The 19,688-nt window shown below is 44.7% G+C and overlaps 1 protein-coding gene across 2 annotated transcripts in view; it reads left to right on the top strand.

The window, feature by feature from the left end:
* TGOLN2 (trans-golgi network protein 2) overlaps positions 1-18,451 on the top strand; it is a 37,768-nt gene extending 19,317 nt beyond the window's left edge. The window contains exons 1-4 of one of the 2 annotated variants that reach the window (XM_069766682.1): positions 666-752; positions 13,835-14,928; positions 16,450-16,533; positions 18,152-18,451. In XM_069766682.1, the coding sequence (XP_069622783.1) occupies positions 746-752; positions 13,835-14,928; positions 16,450-16,533; positions 18,152-18,157 (1,191 nt within the window). In that variant the 5' untranslated portion in view covers positions 666-745 and the 3' untranslated portion in view covers positions 18,158-18,451. Of the gene's footprint in view, positions 1-665; positions 753-13,834; positions 14,929-16,449; positions 16,534-18,151 lie in introns of those variants that run through there. The other variant, XM_069766681.1, reaches the window with a different exon arrangement.
* Positions 18,452-19,688: the final 1,237 nt, after the last annotated feature.

The following is a 19,688-nucleotide window of genomic DNA, read 5'->3' as shown; positions in this document are numbered from 1 at the left end:
GTTATTGCCAACACCTGTTAGGTGCCACAGGTAAGTTAAAGGTGCTGTTCATTACACAAATTAGAGAAGCATCACATGATTTTTCGAACAGTGCCAATACTTTTGTCCACCCCCTTTTTCATGCTCGGTGTGGAATTATATCCAGTTTGACTTTAGGACAATTATTTTTGTGTTTTTTTTCATTTAAGACATTAAATGAAGATAATAATAACAAAGAATTTGTGTTTGCAATCATTTTCAGGAAGAAACTGAGTATTATCTGACAGAATTGCAGGGGTGTCAATACTTTTGGCCACAACTGTAGGATCGAAGAAAAATTAACAATAGAGGCTTTCTGTTTGGAGCTCCCTCCCATGAAGGCAAAACCCTGACCTGATATTACCACCATAGTGTGACTGAATAATACCACCATACTCTAACCAGATATTAGCACAGTAGTGTGAGTGAATGATACCGCTATGTCATGACAGTACCACCATAGTGTAACTAAATGATGCCACCATATCCTGACCAGATATTACCACCATAATTGTATTCAGTATGAAAAAGCGGTTTTAACGGGTGCCGGTAGATGAACCACGAATCACCGATGATCAGGAAAAATAATAACTTTCCGGTAATTTCATTTTCCAGATCCATGACAGCACCGTTACATGAGAGATAGCTCCCGCCCCCAGGAACAGGAAACCTGCAGCAGAGATAAAAGAAGGGGGCGGAACCTCTCTCCTCAGTTTGTTTACTGAGTATGCAAGGTAACCGCTTTGTCAGTTCGGGTTTATGTACATTACATTTATTTCCAAGGGTTGTTACTTGGTATTACATATTTAATGCAAATATTATCCCCATCAGTTATTTATTTTTATTTTTTTGTTGAGTTCCTCTACTTTTTTTTTTTTTTTTGTGTGAATCAGTGCGGTGCTGGCATGGATCTGGAAAATCAAATTACCGGTAAGTAATTATCATTTTTTCCCTTCCCCATGACAGCATCTTTACATGAGAGGAAGAAATAGAAAAAGACTCCTAGGGTGGGACAATAGCAGATAAAACTTTTCTATAGGCCTAGCCTATAGTGTCGGAAGAAAGTAGAGGGTGAAGGCCATACCGCAGCATTGCAAATTTGTTCTACCAATGCATTTACCCTTTCCGCCCAGGATGTGGCGATAGCTCTTGTAGAGTGGGCCGTTACACCCAGTGGATGGGCTTGCCCCGAAGGGGAGTAGGAAAGTGAGATTGCCATACGGAGCCACCGTGCGATAGTAGATTTTGTGGCCTTTTTCCCCCTGGAAGGAGACAAAAAGGGCTGAAGACTGTTACTATGGTTTTGATACTTCTAGATACTGAAGTAGGAAACGTCTGACATCAAGGCAATGAAAGGTTTTTCCTCCCTGGGATTTTGAGTTGGCACAAAACGAGGGCAAAATTATCTCCTGGTCCCTTTGGAATTTTGAATTTACCTTTGGTAAGAAGGCCGGGTCAGTGTTAATTATTACTCTGTCAACCAAAAAGGTAGTGTATGGGGGATCTACAGAGATAGCTTAGAGTTCACTAATACGTAAGGGCAACCAGGAGAACAGTTTTTAAGGTTAGCGCTTTTACTGATATGGAAGTAAGAGGCTCAAAGGGAGGTGAGGTTAAGGCCTTCAGCACTAAATTTAGATCCCAGGGAGCTACCTTTGGCCAAGGTTTAAATGGTCTGTCCGTGAAGGAGGCTCGGATGAACCTATACACCCAGGGGTGATCAGCCAATTTTTGGTCAAGCAAGGCGCTAAGCGCCGAAACTTGCATCTTTATGGTGCTGGTAGACAATCCTCTTTCCAACCCTTTCTGGAGGAACTCTAGGACCTTGGTTATTGGGACTTTTTGGGTGGTATTTGACAGGTGTTGTCCTGAAAACTCTAGAAATTTTTCCCATACTTTCTGATATTTATCAGTTGCAACTTTTTTCCTGCTAGATAGCAGAGTGGCAACTAACTGATCTGAGAATCCCTTTGCTAGCAGAAGTCCCCCCTCAAGTTCCAGGCAGTGAGATGTAGGCTGTGCACTTGAGGATGTGGTGCTGGACCCTGGTGTAGGAGATTTGGAACATCTGGAAGGATCCATGGGTCCGAGATGGACATACGTCTGAGCCAGGTGAACCATGCCCTCTTCGGCCAGAAGGTTGCGACCAGAATTATTCGCGTCCCATCCTCTCGGATTTTCTTCAGGACTGTTGGGATTAGCGGAATCGGTGGAAACGCGTAGGCAAGTTGGAATTTCCATTGGTGCAACAGCGCATCCACTCCTTCTGGGTTTTCCCTTGGGTTTAGGGAATATCCTCTTTACCTTCCGGTTTTATTTTGTGGCAAAGAGATCCACTTGTGGAGTACCCCAGATGGCGCAGATTTCTCCAAAAATTTCCTGATTTAAGGACCACTCGCCCTGGTGCAGCACGTGCCTGCTTAACAAGTCTGGAACAAGGTTATCCGTCGCCTTTTAGGTGTGTGCTTGTCAAGGATAAGAGGTGGCTTTCTGCCGAAGAAAGCAGTCTTTTGGCCTCTTCCAACAGAGACCTGGATCTTGTTCCCCCTTGTCGATTTATGTATGAGACTGCTGGGCTATTGTCAGACAATACTACTAAGTGCCTTCCTTTAATGTTTTCTTCTGTTTGAAGAATTGCCTGCCTTACCGCTGTTAGTTCTTTCAGGTTGGAGGATGCTGCCTCCATTTGAGGATCCCATTGGCCTTGTAGAACTTGATCTGTTAAATGCGCCGCCCAGCCTAATGGGCTCGCATCCGTGGTTAGTACCAATGGATTTTGGACCGATCATGGCACCCCCTTTTTAAAATTTTCAGATTTTAGCCACCAATTTAAAGAGTCCTGAACTTGTGGCCATAGAACGATTTTCCAATTTAGATTGTAGGGGCTTTTTGCCTGTTCGGCCAGGATCTGCCACTGTAACTCCCTTGAATGCATTTGTGCCCATTGAACTGCCGGAATTGTTGCCGTTAACATCCATAGAAAAGACATGGCCTCCCTTACCGAGATGGGCCGTCTTTGTTTGTTTTATCTTTTGCTTTATGACTTCGATTTTCCTGTCTGGAGGGACACAAACTTGTTTGATCGAGTTTAGCTGAATCCAAAGGAATTCTTGTATCTGGACTGGAAACATTCTCATTTTTTTTTGTTTGTTTGTTTTTTTTGTTTTTTTTTTAGTTTATTATACATCCCAGTTTGGACAGCAGGTCCCGTACTCGTGACTGTCTTTACGCAGTCTCCCTGTTTGTCTGCTATAAGGAGAAAATCGTCTAGATAGGGTACTAGTAGGATATTTTCCTTCCTCACAAAGGATGCTATCTCAGAAATTATCGGCGTAAAGATTCGAGGGGCCACTGATACCCCAAAGGGGAGACACTGGTACTGTAAAAGAGTGGGAATTTGATCTTGCTGTACTACCAACCTCAAATATTGTTGATGTTCTACGCAAGTTGGAACATGGTAGTAAGCATCTGTGAGATCTATCACTGCCATGTAACAGCCCGGATATAGTAGTTTTACCATTGTTTTTAATGTTTCCATTTTGAATTTTTCTACTTGGATGTATTGGTTCAGTGATTTTAAATTGAAAATAGTTCTTAGTGAACCATCCGGTTTTGGTGTGAGGAACAGGGTCCTGTAAAACCCCTTTCCTATCTCTTGTGTTGGTACTTTTACACGGACTTCTTTTGCCATAAGGAGATGAAACTTCCCTCTCTAATATTACTTGGTTTCTTTTGGCCTCATGGGTGATTTTTAGCCATTGAGGAGGGTGGGTGATGAAGTTTAACCTTAGGCCTTCAGATAAAAGACTGATTATCCATTGTGAGGTTTGTAATTTTTCCCACTGATGAACAAAGAACCGAAGCCTTCCCCCCCCCCCCACCTGGAACTCTGTGTCATTGTTGTTTGGGGTCTGGTTTTTGAGGGGGCTTATTGAAGAGGAATCCTCTCTCTCTTCTCTCGTTCCAGGACTTTCCTCACATAGACTTGTCCCCTGGCCGGCCCCGGCCTGCTTTCCCTGATCCCTCGAAAGGATCGTCGAGTATCACTCAAACGGCGTCTCGAGAAGGGGGAGGAGGGAAGTGGTTTTTCTTATCCGCCGCTTACTCTAGAATTTCGTCTAATGCTTTTCCAAACAAATATTGCCCTTCGCAAGGGACTGCGCACAGTTTAACTTTTCACTGAAAGTCAGCAGTCCAATTTTTTAACCATAGTGCTCTTCTGCCAGAGTTGGAGAGGGCACATGCACGGGCAGCAAAACGTACCGAGTCAATGGCGGCATCCGCTGGGAAACCCACCGCATTTTGTAATGAGGGTATTACTTCCAAGAGTCTATCTCTTGGACACTTGTCTCTTATTTGCTCGCTCAGTTCTTCTAACCATTCAACCATGGCCCGAGCTGTGCAAGTGGCGGCTACCCCCATTTAAATGCCCATGTTGATGCTTCCCATGCCGATTTTAGGAAGGCATCCGCCTTTTTGTCAAGAGGATCTTTTAAAGCTCCCATGTCCTCGAAAGGAAGCGCTATGCCTCTAGAGGTACACTCAATTGCGGTGCTTTTCCCCATTTCTCGCAGATTTCTTCGTCAAACGGATATTTACGCTTAAGGGCCTGAGGGACTGACTTTTTTTATTTGGCTTTTTCCATGCTCTTTTAATTAAGTTTAATACATTATCATGTAAAGGAAAAACTCTTCTTTTTTTTCCCTCCAGATTGCTAAACATAGAGTCCTGGATTGATTTTTATTCTTTTGGTGTTTCAACCCCCATGGTAGATCTAACTAGCTTAAGCAGCTTCACCATGTCTTCAGACAGTACTACATACGGGCGACCACACTCTTCATCTGAAGAGTCTAAGGCCATGTTCACACAGTGCGTTTTTTTCTGCGGAACCGCAGCGTTTTTGCCGCTGCGGTTCCGCAGCTGTTTTCCATGCAGGGTACAGTACAATGTACCCTATGGAAAACAGGAACCACTGTGCACACAATCCTGAAATTCAGAAAAAAAGCCGCGCTGAATAGCTGCGGGAAAAAAGAAGTACCATGTCACTTCTTTTTCCGGAGCCGCAGCGGTTCTGCACCCATAGACCTCCATTGTGAGGTCAAACCCGCAGATCAAAAATATATCTGCGGGTTTTATTGCGGTTTGTGGTGCCGAACCGCTGCAGCAGGAAGTGCGGGGAAGCGGGCGGAAGTGCGTGGGCGGAGTGTGGCTGCCCCGATCTCACCCCCCCGTGCCCTAATCTCCCCCCCCTTATACTTACCGGGACTCCCGGTGTCCGTCCGGCCGTCTTCTCCCTGGGCGCCGCCATCTTGCAAAATGGCGGGCGCATGCGCAGTGCGCCCGCTGAATCTGCCGGCTGGCAGATTCGTTACAAAGTGCATTTTGATCACTGAGAGAGGTTATATCTCAGTGATCAAAATAAAAAAAATAGTAAAGGACACCCCCCCCCCTTTGTCACCCCCATAGGTAGGGACAATAAAAAAATTAAGAATTTTTTTTTTTTTTTCCCACTAGGGTTAGGGGTAGGGGTAGGGTTAGGGTATTTTCAGCCATTTTAACCCTAAAAAACTTCCTAGAAAACACACAGACTCTGCATAGAAAACTGCATCAAAAAACGCATCAAAAAACGCACCAAAAAAGCACCATAAAAAGGATCTGCGTTTTCTCTAGTCACCTTCCACGACAGCCACTTCGGAGGTTGTCTTCCCCGCCCTAATAGGGGACAGGAACACAAGAGGTTAAATACCCCTCCCCTTCCTGCACCGCCAGTGTTTTCCTGTCCCCTATGGGGCATGAAGAGTTTCTGAAGGGGCTGCCGTGGCCGGCGACGGAGCTCCACTTACCCAGAAGCCGGGCGGCATGAAGGTCGGGTTTCCCTCCTTGATAATGCCGCTCCCGTCTCCTCTCTTCGGAGCGACTCGGGACCCTCTCGCCCCTCCGGCGCTCCCTTTGGGGGCAATGCGGGGCGGTGATGTGCTTGCCGGGGGCCTCCTGCAGCCCCCCGGTTCCCTCCTCCACAGCTGCAGCGCTGGAGGTGGCGCGCATCCCGGGCTGGGGCCGGAGAGCCTGATGACTTCCGGGTTAAAGCGTGCCACTTCCGGTTCAACCAGGAAGCGTGCCATGGAGCGCACGCCGGCCGGCAATGGCGTCCAGCAGCAGAAGCACGCCATACAAACAGCGTCGGGGGCGTTCTTGGACCTACCCCAATTGGGCCACACGTGGGGGGAGGAGCACTGCACGCTGGACCACCGATCCTTATAAAAAGATCCGGGTAGCAAGGTAAGCTGTCTGACTGTTAGCAACCTGACGGACATGGACAGTGACAGACCCCCTTGCTCTGCATCTGCAGATGCCAGCGTTCCCCCTCCTACCAAAGTAAGTAGCAGGTGTTGGGCCCAGCTATCCCCTATATACATATGTGCTTTTATGTATATATGTATATATAGATATTCCTCTAAGTGGCTTAGCAAACCCTCTCTCTCTCTCTCTTAGGGAGAAAAGGTTTCCGACCCTAAAAAGTCAAGCCGCAAATGCAAAGTGTGTACGGCCAAACTCCCATCAACATACGGGAAAAAGCTCTGCCAATCCTGTACGGATGAGGTCCTGCGCGCCGAACAACCCTCGCTGTTGGATAGCATTAGATACCTCATTAAAGATGAGGTCCATTCTTCTATGGCTACCTTCTCGCAGATGTCGGTGCCTCAGCCACCCCCTCCAAAAAAGAGGAAAAAAGCCCCAGTAGAATCCGACCCGGACTCGGGAGAAATCCAGTCCTCAGGTTCAGAGGATAACTGGGAAAACGAAGGCTCCACTTCTACCCCCACCTGTAGATCAGAAAACAAAAAATATTATTTTAGTTCTGAGGACATTAGTGAACTAATCGGTTTAGTAAGAAGCACCATGGGGGTAGAGGATGAAGAAGTTACACTCACAGTACATGATGAGATGTTTGAGGGTCTGAAACCCAAAGACCAAAAAGGGTTCCCGGTGCATAAGAACTTACGAGATCTAATTCTGCATGAATGGGACCTCCCTGAAAAAGGTCTGACTATACCATCGGAACTGAAAAACCGGTACCCATTAGATGGGGATAACTCCTTATGGGAGACCCCGAAAGTAGATGTTCAGGTGTCTAGGGTAACTAAAAAAACTGCCCTCCCCTTTGAGGACTCTTCGCAACTCAAGGATCCGATGGATCGTAAAATAGAGAGTTTATTAAAAAAGTCCTGGGACACCTCCACAAATCTGCTAAAATCTAATATAGCCTCTACTTGCGTGGCCAGATCTCTATTTATCTGGTTACGCAAACTTGAGGATCACTTGACTCAAGGCACCCCAAGAGAGGAGATTTTAGACTCCCTACCCTTACTACAGAAAGCTACAGGGTTCCTAGCCGATGCATCTGCTGAATCGGTTCGAGTAGCCGCGAAAGCTGCCGATCTCTCTAACTCGTCCAGGAGAGCACTCTGGATAAAATCCTGGGGAGGCGATTTTGTCTCCAAGTCCAAATTATGTAGCATACCCTTTCAGGGTCATAATGTATTTGGACCCGTCCTGGACGATATTTTGGATAAGGCGGCAGATAAAAAGAAATCTCTCCCTGAGCAAAAGACTCCAAAAAAACGCTTTTTTCGTCCCTCCCGTGATCAAACCTCACAGAGAGGAAAAGGCAAAACGGGAAGATGGAGTTATCCTAAGGGAGGCAGGGGAAAAAATATCCTGGCCCCTCAGGCCCAGCAAACCCCAGATAAACAATGACTGTACTCCGGTCGGGGGTCGACTCTCACGATTTTTCACCGAGTGGCAAAACATCTCCACAAATCAGTGGGTCCTTCGTACCATTCAAGAAGGATTAAAAATAGAATTCGTGAGACCACCCCCACATTGCGTAAAGATAACCTCCCTTCAAAACCCAGATCTCCAAAACTCCTTGTTACAAGATCTACAAAAATTAATACAATCAAATGTGATTTCTCAGGTGCCGAAGTTAGAGGAAGGACGTGGTCATTATTCACGCCTTTTTCTAATAACCAAGCCGTCGGGGAAGAACAGAATTATCATAAATTTGAAACCCTTAAACGATTCTGTCCGATACAGGAGATTCAAAATGGAGACAGTCAAATCCGTGATTCCCCTCATCGGTCAGGGTTGGATGATGGCGACTGTGGACCTGAGGGATGCGTACTACCATGTGCCAATCCATCCAGAGCACAGGAAATTCCTCAGGTTCGCAGTCTCCAAGGGTCACCAAATCAAACATTTTCAGTTCAATGTTCTCCCCTTCGGCATCTCTTCGGCCCCTCGGGTCTTCACAAAGATTATGGCGGAAGCGATAATCTTCATCCGTCAGCAGGGAATATGCATAGTCCCGTATCTAGACGACCTGCTTATCATGGCTCCATCTGCCTCCCGTCTGGAAACAGACGTATCAAAGTCCCTAGAGATATTACAAACCCTGGGTTGGATCCCAAATCTGGAGAAATCGGAGGTCCATCCCTCCACAAGAAGAAAATTCCTGGGGGTGCTACTGGACTCGGATGTAAGAACATCTTTTCTACCCAAAGATCATCAAATCAACCTTGTCCGCAAGGTAACCAAATTCAGAGGCCAGCGTGCACCGACCCTCAGAGAATCGATGTCTGTACTAGGGTCCCTGACCGCATGTATACAATCGGTTTCCTGGGCCCAGGCTCACACACGAACTCTCCAGACTTATGTTCTCCTACATTCCAGGAGACGACAGACTCCATTGAATCAGAAGATTCTTCTCCCTGGCCATGTGAAATCGGCGCTAAAATGGTGGCTAGATTATCAAAATCTCCAGAGAGGGGTCAGCTGGGACCACCTTCCCCTAAAAACACTCCGCTCAGATGCCAGCAAAAGAGGCTGGGGTGCGGTGGTAGAGGGTTTCCACTTTCAGGGACAATGGACATCGGACATCAGCAGCAGCTCCTCGAATCTAAGAGAATTGAAAGCTGTGGAGGAGGCCCTAAAGGCATCATCAGCACTGATCAAAAATCATCACGTTCGTATTTACTCGGACAATATGACCACAGTGGCCTATCTACGACATCAGGGGGGGACAAAGTATGCCTCTCTAAAAGAAGTGGCCGCAAGAATATTCTTCTGGGCAGAGAGGAACCTTCTATCGGTCACAGCAGTACATCTGAGGGGATTGGACAACACTCAGGCGGATTTCCTCAGCAGGAAAGACGTTCATCCGGGAGAGTGGTCCCTAAACCAAGCAGTATTTCAGTCCCTAGCCGAAAAATGGGGTACTCCAGAGGTGGATTTATTCGCCAACAGGCAAAATGCGAAGGTGGAAACATTTTTCTCCCTTCATTACAAAGACAAGGCACAGGGAATAGATGCCTTTTCACACCAGTGGAAATTCAACCTTGCATATGCCTTTCCTCCCATTCCCATGCTGGCGAAAACCCTGCAAAAAATCAGGACAGACGAAGTGACCACAATCTTGGTTGCCCCATTGTGGCCCGGGAGGAGTTGGTACGGCGCCCTATTAGATATGGCCCTGGAAGGTCCCTGCCTTCTACCTCAAAAGACCGATCTCCTACACCAGGGTCCTCTACTACATCCGGACCTAAACAGACTGAACTTGGCTGCATGGCTACTGAAGCCACAATCTTAAAAGCTAAAGGACTCTCAGATGACGTAATCCAGACCCTTCAAAAAAGCAGAAAGGCAGTAACCAATGCCATCTACACTAAGGTCTGGAAAAAATTTACGTCCTGGTGCTTCCCAGAAGTTCCAGACCCCTTCAATCCTGATATAGCAAGGATCTTACAATTTTTACAGAAGGGCTTGGATATAGGCCTTACCCCTAGCACACTCAAAGTACAAGTATCGGCCCTTAGTAGCTTTTTTGACTCAAATTTAGCCAATCACCGCTGGATCAAGCGATTTATGACAGCCGCATCCAGAATTCGTCCTACACTCCGTACTAGGGTACCCTCCTGGGACCTCAATACTGTACTTAACGCACTAACCCAGGATCCATTCGAACCCCTGGATGCTATATCCATAAAAAACTTAACTTTGAAAACAATCTTTCTAGTCGCAATCACTACGGCTAGACGTATTGGTGAATTACAGGCCCTGTCAATACAGGAACCCTATTTAACGGTCACTGCGGATAGCATTGTACTAAAACTAGACCGATCCTTTTTACCTAAAGTGGTCTCAAATTTCCACAGAGATCAGGACATTCTACTTCCTTCTTTTTGCCCAAACCCCTCCAACCCTAAAGAACAGGCCTTCCACACCTTGGATGTTCGCAGGGTGGTTCTATTTTACTTACAACAAACTGAAGCCTGGCGAATTGATCAAAATTTATTCATTCAGTTCTCCGGACGAAATAAGGGAAAGAAGGCGGCAAAAAACACCATCGCAAACTGGATGAAACAGTCTATTTGCTTGGCTTATTCATCGCAGGGACTAGATCCACCTGCCTCTCTGAAGGCACACTCTACCCGAGCAATGGCAACATCGTGGGCAGAGAGGGGGAATGCCTCAGCAGAGCAGATATGCAGAGCCGCCACCTGGTCGTCCATCCATACGTTCACCAGACATTACCGGCTAAATTTCAATAGGGATTTAACGTTTGGCAGACGTGTTCTGCAGGCTGTAGTCCCTCCCTAGAGAAATTAGCTGTTGGTACTACTCCGAAGTGGCTGTCGTGGAAGGTGACTAGAGAAAATAGATTTATTCTTACCGTTAATTCGGTTTCTAGGAACCTTCCACGACAGCACTAATTTCCCTCCCTACCTGATATTCTTATTGGATGATTCCTGCACTTTTGTGGTAACTATACATGCTACTGTGTCCAGGAAAACACTGGCGGTGCAGAAAGGGGAGGGGTATTTAACCTCTTGTGTTCCTGTCCCCTATTAGGGCGGGGAAGACAACCTCCGAAGTGGCTGTCGTGGAAGGTTCCTAGAAACCGAATTAACGGTAAGAATAATTCTATTTTCTGCAAAGAGCTGCGGTTTTTAGTCCTGAAAAAAAGGATGGAAATCAGGAACGTGTGAACATACCCTAAGTCTGAGTCATCACCGGGTGGTAATTCCCCCAGTTCACCTTCAGATTCCATGTCAGAGTTTTGGGCAGGCGTAGGAGGTGGATTTTCAGAGCTATGTAAACCATGCCGTTTCATTTGCTATTTTAGGGTATGTGCACACGATGCAGATTTAGTGCAGAAAATTCTGCACCACATTTCCTACGTGTGCACATAGCCTTACTGTGATTTTTAACTTCATCCCTAACAATAGCCTTTATGTTTTGGAGTAAGGACGATGACTCCTCAGCCACAGTTTTATCTATACATGATCGGCAAATCCGCTTCTTATGTTTTAGGGATAGCTTTTCAGAGTGCACACTCTTTATTTTTCTGTTTGGCCATAGCTTTCTTTCCCTGCATAATATGACACAGAAAGACACTATTACTGATGTGTTTTTTGCCTTGCAAAGGCACTTGCCCACCAGAACCTCAGTACCATGGCAGCCTGTGGGTTGCTTTCCACTGGAACCGGCGATTCCGTGGTCGGGTCCGCCATTCTGCCAGAGAGGCTATTGCCACCGTTGCTTCTGCTCTGCCTCTTTAACTATTATGGGGTGAGAGCGGTGTGAGCGTCCCTGAACTCTCCCCTCCGGGAGTGTCAGCACACAGCTCCCCCCCCCGGCGTGCGACGTCACGTCCGGTTAAACCGGAAGTCATCCCATTCACTTAACCCCAGCTTTGTGATGGGCACGCCTCTTACCCCGGCCCGGCCTCCGGCCAGGAGCTGTCGGCGGGGAGGACGCACCGCAAAGCAGCTTCCGGATCGGTGAGTTGCACGCACCCTGCCGCACTCAGCTGCCCTTGTCGCAGACCTTGGTCTCCGGACCAGTATTGTCAGAGGGGGATCCCTCTGGTACAGCGCCGCAATCTCCCCGCAGGAACAGGAAACCAAACTAAGGAGAGAGGTGCCGGCCCCATCTTTGATCTCCGCTGCAGGTTTCCTGTTCCTGGGGGGCGGGAGCCATCTCTCATGTAACGGTGCTGTCATGGGGAAGGGAAAAACTGAGGTTCCTTTTAAAGGGTATCTCCGGGGCTTCTCAGAAAAAAGTATCTAAACACGAACAGGCAGGTAATTGCAGCTTACCTGCCTGTTGTGCACGGCGCAGTTCTTCCCAGGCACATAGCGATCACAGACGCTCCTGTCGGGGATTCCGCTACCTCTGCTGATTTGATGGGCTTCTATTCCCGATGTCCTTATGATGGACTGCCAGCTTCCCCAGTTAGGCAGCGGGGATCCGGCTATCAATCAGAATGAGCTTGGAAGTCCCATTCTGTTTACAGAGTGGACTGGAAAAGAAGTCGTAGACATGACATCAGCAGAGACTTATGAATCTGCGGCAGGAGCGGTCTGTGATCGCTCTGTGCTGGGGAAGAACGGCGCCGTGCACAACATGCAGATAAGCTGCAATTACCTGCCCGTTAGTGCTCTAGATATATTTTTTGTGTTTCCTAATGTCCCGGATGTTCCCTTTAACATTGCATTTTGCAGTTAATACAACTTCATCAGGTATATATATAAACAGGATATTACTTCTGACCTTTATAGCGTTTAGTGTCAGCGGACAGGTATTACTCACGGTTTTGCATAAAATGAACATTTGAAAACTATCAGCCACTAAATAAATGTCCAGATTTTCCATTCACTAACCTCTGGAAACAATTAGGGATACACACAAGATATCTGTTCAAGTATAGTTAGATGCAGATTACTGGCATCCCTTTGATGTTTCAATAGATATTATCACCGTAGTGTGACTGAATACTACCGCCATATAGTGACCAGATGCTATCACCGTAGTGTGACTAAATGATACTTCTATACTACAAGCAGAGTAATATTGCTATACCTTGAACTGACTGTGGTGTGACTGAATTATACTGCCATGTTATGACCAATTATTACCATTATACTGTGTTTGAATAATACTGCTACAGCCATGTCCAGATATTACCGCTATACTGTGATTCAACAGTACCACCATGTAATGATCAGATATTACCCGTATACTGTATTTGATCAGTACCGCCATACCATGACCTGATAATACTAACCTACTATGAATGAGTAATGTTGCTACGTAAGATCTTTGAATCGTTGTAGTCTGTCACTTTGGCCATCTTTTCCATTTGGCTCACACCGGTATTACCGTAAGTGGATTTTTTTTTTTTCTTGAAGTATTTTCTGCCAAGACATGGCCACAGTTCAGCCACAGATACCCCCCGACGTTCCTGCCACAGATACCCCCCGACGTTCCTGCCACAGATACCCCCCCGACGTTCCTGCCACAGATACCCCCCCCCCGACGTTCCTGCCACAGATACCCCCCGACGTTCCTGCCACAGATACCCCCCGACGTTCCTGCCACAGTCACCTATGCCCTATTTGCTTGCTCATGTCTCCCGCAGGCTCACTCAGGCAGCTTGTACACTTGGACTGGATACATGTAAAACATAGGCTTTAATGAGGCTTTACTGACATGACACTAGCAACAAGCAGCGAAAAAGGAGAAATAAACCAAAAAATCGATTACTAAGGAATTTGTCAAATTTCCCACTACGTTTTAAAGGGAAATCAGATCACAAAATATTATAGTTGTCACCATGGGGACTGGACAGGTCTTTAATCTTATGTTCTGTCTATAGAGGAGATTAATTTGTTTATAATGTTGTGGATATGTTACTGAACAGTGTCTTAAGTATTCATATATATATATATTTTTTTTTTTTAATATTAATCAGCCGCACCTGTAGAAGACTCAGATAAAAATAGAGATATGAGCAAGCCAGACCCTCAGGAGGATGACGAGCTGAAACCAGGGAATCCTTTGCAGAAAGAGCAAAACAGCGTTATACCTAAGAGCCAGCCTGAGACGGAGCTGAAAGTTGTGGACAAAGGGCAAGAACATGCAAAGTCTGGTCCAGAGAAGATTCATGATGGGCCACAACCTAAAGAAGGACAGGCCCAGCAGGAGGGAAAGACTGACGAGAAAGGACCCAAGAAAGAAGAACCAGTTGGAAAGAAAAATGCATTACAGAAGGAGGTAGAATCTGAAGACGTTAAGGCCAGTAAGACACAGGACATGGCTAGTGAGGTGATACACTCTGAAGACAGTAAGGCCACGAACGCTGATGAGGCGCCGCAGTCTCAAGAAACTATTGCCAAAAAGCCACAAGGGAAGAAGGATGATGAGGGAGCTCAGGGTCAAGACATTAATGCCGGAAAGCCACAAGAGAAGACTAATGAGGGAGCTCAGGGTCAAGACATTAATGTCGGAAAGCCACAAGAGAAGACTAATGAGGGAGCTCAGGGTCAAGACATTAATGCCGAAAACCAACAAGAAAAGAATAATGAGGGAGCTCGGGGTCAAGACATTAATGCTGAAAAAACACAAACGGTTCAAGAAAAGAAGACTGGTAACGTGGTGCAGACTGAAGAAGATAATGACAATGAGAAAAAAAAGTCTTCAGATAAGCTGCAGGGTCAAGTAGAGCCAAAAGAGACGGAAGGAAATAAGGAAATAGATAAGCAGAAGGATGAGCCTGATGGGGAGGTCTATGATGATAAAGACAATAAAGATATTGAAGAGTCAGAAGGACAAGATACGCGAACAATTGGAATGGATGAGAATGTAAATTCGGAACCTAATGTGGAGAATGATGACGATAATGTTGTTGTTAATGAAGATATATTAATCCAACAAGAAAAAAATCGATCTCCTAAGGAAAACATTGGTCTTCAAGAGGAGTCAGAAAGCAGCCATTTCTTTGCCTATCTGGTTACGTCAGCTATCCTTGTTGCAGTCCTGTACGTAGCTTATCACAACAAACGCAAGGTATGTCATGTAATCTGATTTTTTTTTTTATTATATAATTGCTACTTTAAAGGGTACATATCATTTTGAGAAAAATACAAATGTGACAGATAAATTAATAAGACTTTTCCCAAATACGTATCATCATTACAGACAGTTTTGTCTTTTGCGATCTTTATTAACTCTTTATTGGGAAGAATATAAACAAAACAGTAATTCTTCCACTTATTTTTTTTTTTTTTTTCCATTTTCACCTATTGTGCTGCAATATGCAATGTGTGGGTCAGCACTTATCTGCAATGCCAAATTTTGATGGTTTTATGTATTTTTCTTTATTGATTTTGTACACTTTTTGTTTTTGCACCATATTCTGAGAGCCATAAGTTTCAGTTTCCCATCAGGGAAGTTGTACAAGGGCTTATTACCAATTAAAACTGCAGCAAAAAAATATTTTGTGGTACATGTGACATTTTGATTTATTTTTTCATTAAACTCTTTGGAAATAACTGAAGACCAAAACATCAATTCTATATTTTGTTTATTTTGCCTTCCATCCACCGTTCAGTATAATTGTCGTTATTATTTATTCTGCGAGTTGACACAATCACGACAATACGAAACTTGTATGTTTATACATCTCTTAGCTACTTTTGCAGAATACATTTTTTTTGCCATGTTCTGATACTTATGACCTTATTTTTATATAGGTGGAGTTGGATTAGTGTTTTTGCGATACAAGTTGTACTTTTTTGCTGGTACCAATTTTGTCTACATACAGTTTTATTTTATTTTGATCTTTTTTTTTGAGTATACATGAACAAAAAGCATTGTTTATTTTTTTATAGTCCATCATGCAGTATAAGAGATGTCCAAAGGGGTTGTTTCCTTTCAAATTAAATTCATCCCTCTCAGCGTTTTTCTGTTTAAAAAAAACTAGACTATGCTCGTGCTTGCCTTCACCGCGTTCACAGGCGAGTCTCTGCTGCTGCTTGGTGAATATTATTGATCAGTCATGCAATATATAGCCTACCTGAACCAGGAGGACATAGCTGCTTCTAAAGGCTTATTCTTTTAGAGAGGATTCTGTTCTAAGTGCTTACTCTACAAGTTCAGGAGATAGCTGTGTTAATCTGTAAGAGCTGTATGTGGCCATTTCTAAAAGGTTCTACAACAGCAGGAGATGACTGCTTCTGAAAGTTAATTTGGTAGAGGAGGACACAGCTGTTTCTAAAGGTTTTTCAGCTAGAGCAGAATATAGTTGCTTGCATACAGGGCCACTCTACATTGAGCCGAAGGCTGTATCAAATCTTACAGAATTCAATTTCACTGTACTTTTTATAGAACATGATCCAGCATGACGTAAGACTGCAGTTTCCATGCTACATACTTACTCTTTTGCCCTGACAGTGGTATTTTTTCCAGCTCAGAGTCAGGAAGTCTCACAAAAGGCTGTCACATTTAGTACTAAAATATTTTACTAAGTCTAATCTGTATTTTATTCCATGATCGGGTAACTTCATGCTTGGTTTCTGTCATTCTTAGATTATCGCTTTTGCACTTGAAGGAAGGCGTTCAAGAGGTGGTAGGCGACCAAATTCAGGGGAGTACCAGAGATTAGAGCATAAGGTGAGAGAGATGTGAATGTGTAGTGTAACAAATAATTCTTTAAGGGATTTTCTCCGCAATAATTGCCTATCCACAGAATAGATTATAAGTGTCTGATCACTGGAACCTTATGATCATGAGAACAATGGCCAGTGTTTCCTGATTTTAATGAAGCAGTAGTTGAAAACAGACGTTGCCGCTTTATTTCAAGTTTATGAAACTGATGGAGATAGCCGTGTACAGTGTGATTGGTGGAGGTCCTACTGCTGTCACCTTTTATTGTCAGACACTTATCAATGAACTTGTATATAGTTGGTATGTTTCAGTTCTGGGAACACTCCTTAAAGAGTAGCCATCGTCTTTTCCATATATCAGTAGTACACATAAAAATTATACATTTTGTAACATAACTTATCAGAAAAAATTGCTATGTTCTCCTACTAGACTGATTTTTCACTTTTGTAAACTCTGTACTCAGTGAAGACACATTTTCCCATTAATGAGATAGGAGAGAGCAGTTGGTGCTCGTAAACTTCTATGGAGAACTGTAACTATTATGTCTGATTGTCCGCCTCCAGTAGGCATACACTCCTGAAAATGATGCACGACGGAGCAGACATTCTCCCCGTCAGCATCATTCTAGCCTATGGTCCCATTTTCGCATATGCCCGAATCCCGTTTTGCAAGGGTTGGACATAAGGACAAGTGGGACCAACGAACAGGTGTCAAAACGCAGTGTGAAAGCATCCTCAGAGGCCTCTCAGACAGCCAAATTGGACCTCCTGCTTTTCGCTGAGGGGGGGCAGAACCCCCAAACACGTGTCTACAAATTGAGATTCTTGTTTGGTTTTAATCTCAAGTCGTATGGCAAGGCTCAATAAAGGATTGATATTTAGGATTGCTACTTCCAATAGCTGGCACCAGAGTTCTAGTCCTCGTCCTTCCTCTCTGGAGAGTATATTTGCATTAAAATGAAAGTAATTCCAGAAAACTCAAACCTTCAGTCGTGTTGATTGGTTGTTCTCTATACTACAATGCTTTGGTATTGCAATGTATAGTGAAAATGATGGTCTACTGTGAAGGCCAGCCTGTGACAGAAGACTGCGACGTGGGCCGTCAAGCAGGCCTCTGACTGCCATGACAACCCGTCAGCCCCTTATAACTAGGTCTGCCAAATCATAAAAAGATCACAGTCCTTTAGAAGTGGGGGTGAAAAGCGTACAAATACATGTGCTTGGATGAAATTAAGCCAATTTTTAATGGTCTTGGCATCACGGGTGGCTGCAGCAGGCCCGCCATAGAAGAAAAAGAATCGTAATCCAGAAAATGGTGCAAAAGGCTGCGCCATAGAACTGAGTTTATATATTTGTCTGCGAATCAAACAAAGCAGAAAAGGGATTGTCCACTATAGAAAACTTGTTCTGACGCTTTACTTGGGGCCATGACTCCACCTCATGACATCCTTCAGAGTAAAGCAGTTCTGCAGCTTCACCCGTAGAGGGAGCTGTATGCACTGGTCATTGACCATAGCAGGAAGCACCAGGCTCCTTTTAGCCACGTGGCACATTGTGAATATATTGTATTACATCAAAGACCAAATACATGAAGCCTTATAACTTTTATACTTTTTATTTTTCAGATTTGACCCATCTGCTGCCTTCAGTATAATATGTCCTCCCGGATCTTGCCATGCAGAATTGTCACAGATAACACTCCACTTTTGTATGCCAGTGATTATAGCACACAGTGCCACCCTAGATTTATCGTTTACCCACATGTGTACTTCTAGACCCGTCTTTTGGAGAGAAGCGGTCACTATCTGTGGTAGATTCCTCTTGAGCTATATTTTGCACATTCACGAAACTCTCACTAGATCTGTCTGAATGATTTTCAGAATCCGAGTAAATGATGTATGGGGAAATATAATGTTCCAACCTTTGCCTGGAGCTAGAATTAATATTGTATTTAAGGTATGAGAGTGTAAGAATATGTTCTACAAAGTTTAATGGAATCACACACAAATACCAGGACCCAATACACATCAGAAGATCAGCAGACTTTAATCTGATGTGTATGAGGGCCTCCTGACACTTCCCCCCAAATTGTGATGAAGGACCGGGCAGCTAAAATGTAATCTCTCGATCCTTTTGTTCTCAGGGCGATCCTTTTGTTCTCAGGGAAAATAAACCGCTGCCAGGAGAATGTGGCAGTGGCTTACTCCCTTCTCCCCAATGAGAACACGAGTGACCGACCATGCAGAACAGTCATGACTATGATGGGGTTGGGAGAGACAGCTGCCAGGAATACTCATTTTCTGTCATGTGATTATTTACCTGTGGCCATAATTATATCCATCCTTTGGGTGGCATGTGTTGTAGACACCATCAGAGATCTGTGTCTCACCTTGTGTACACAGCATTCAGACTTGTGCCCATACATATTACTGTACTAAAGGGCAGATTTCCCAGCTGTAATGATGGTTATCACCCTGCTTTTCCGGCACAGTTATGGCCAAACAATGGCCACCTACAATTTTAAACGCTGAGAGAAGAGGGCATCTCAAGGACTTGTACTTGATCTTTGCAGGAAATGTTTTACATGGCTTATAGAGAGAAACTGTGCTTTATTATATAACAGTTTTCGAAAGCTATCCGCACTGAAATCATGCTGTGGAATTGAAATCCGCATCAATGTTCCATTTCTGCTGCAGATTTTTCCCGTAGCATGCGGATGAGTTTTTAGCAAAGCTTGGGGCCTCGCACAAATTAGATAGTTATGGGCCTAGTGACACCTCTGGAAAACAAAACGGTTGACCACTGATAGTCAGCAGCCCAGATCCTTCTCTCCCCCAACGTCATCTGTTAGGGGTGAGTCAATAGTACCTCATATTCGTTAGATTGTTTTGCGATATCGTAAGATTCAACGACTTTGGTCTAATGGGCATGGGCGCTCCAATCCACAATGCTGCTTCTGTACCGTGTCAGAAATCCTCTACGTATCCGATCCAGGTGGGTACGTAGTATTCGCCCCAGATGGCCCTGTGTGGTGCATTTCCTGGTGGGTGCAGACTTTACTCCTTTTTTTTTTTTTGAGGTGCAATGTTCCCTCTAGTAGTCGTTCACCCCAGGTACTTTTATATTGGTTACTGTCCCATTGTTTATATGGCGGGTCGGAGA

The sequence above is a fragment of the Ranitomeya imitator genome, chromosome 4, assembly GCF_032444005.1.
Source record: "Ranitomeya imitator isolate aRanImi1 chromosome 4, aRanImi1.pri, whole genome shotgun sequence".
Classification (NCBI taxonomy): Eukaryota; Metazoa; Chordata; class Amphibia; order Anura; family Dendrobatidae; genus Ranitomeya; species Ranitomeya imitator.
The sequence above is the reverse complement of the archived record's forward strand: the minus strand, read 5'-3'. Positions and strand labels throughout refer to the sequence as shown.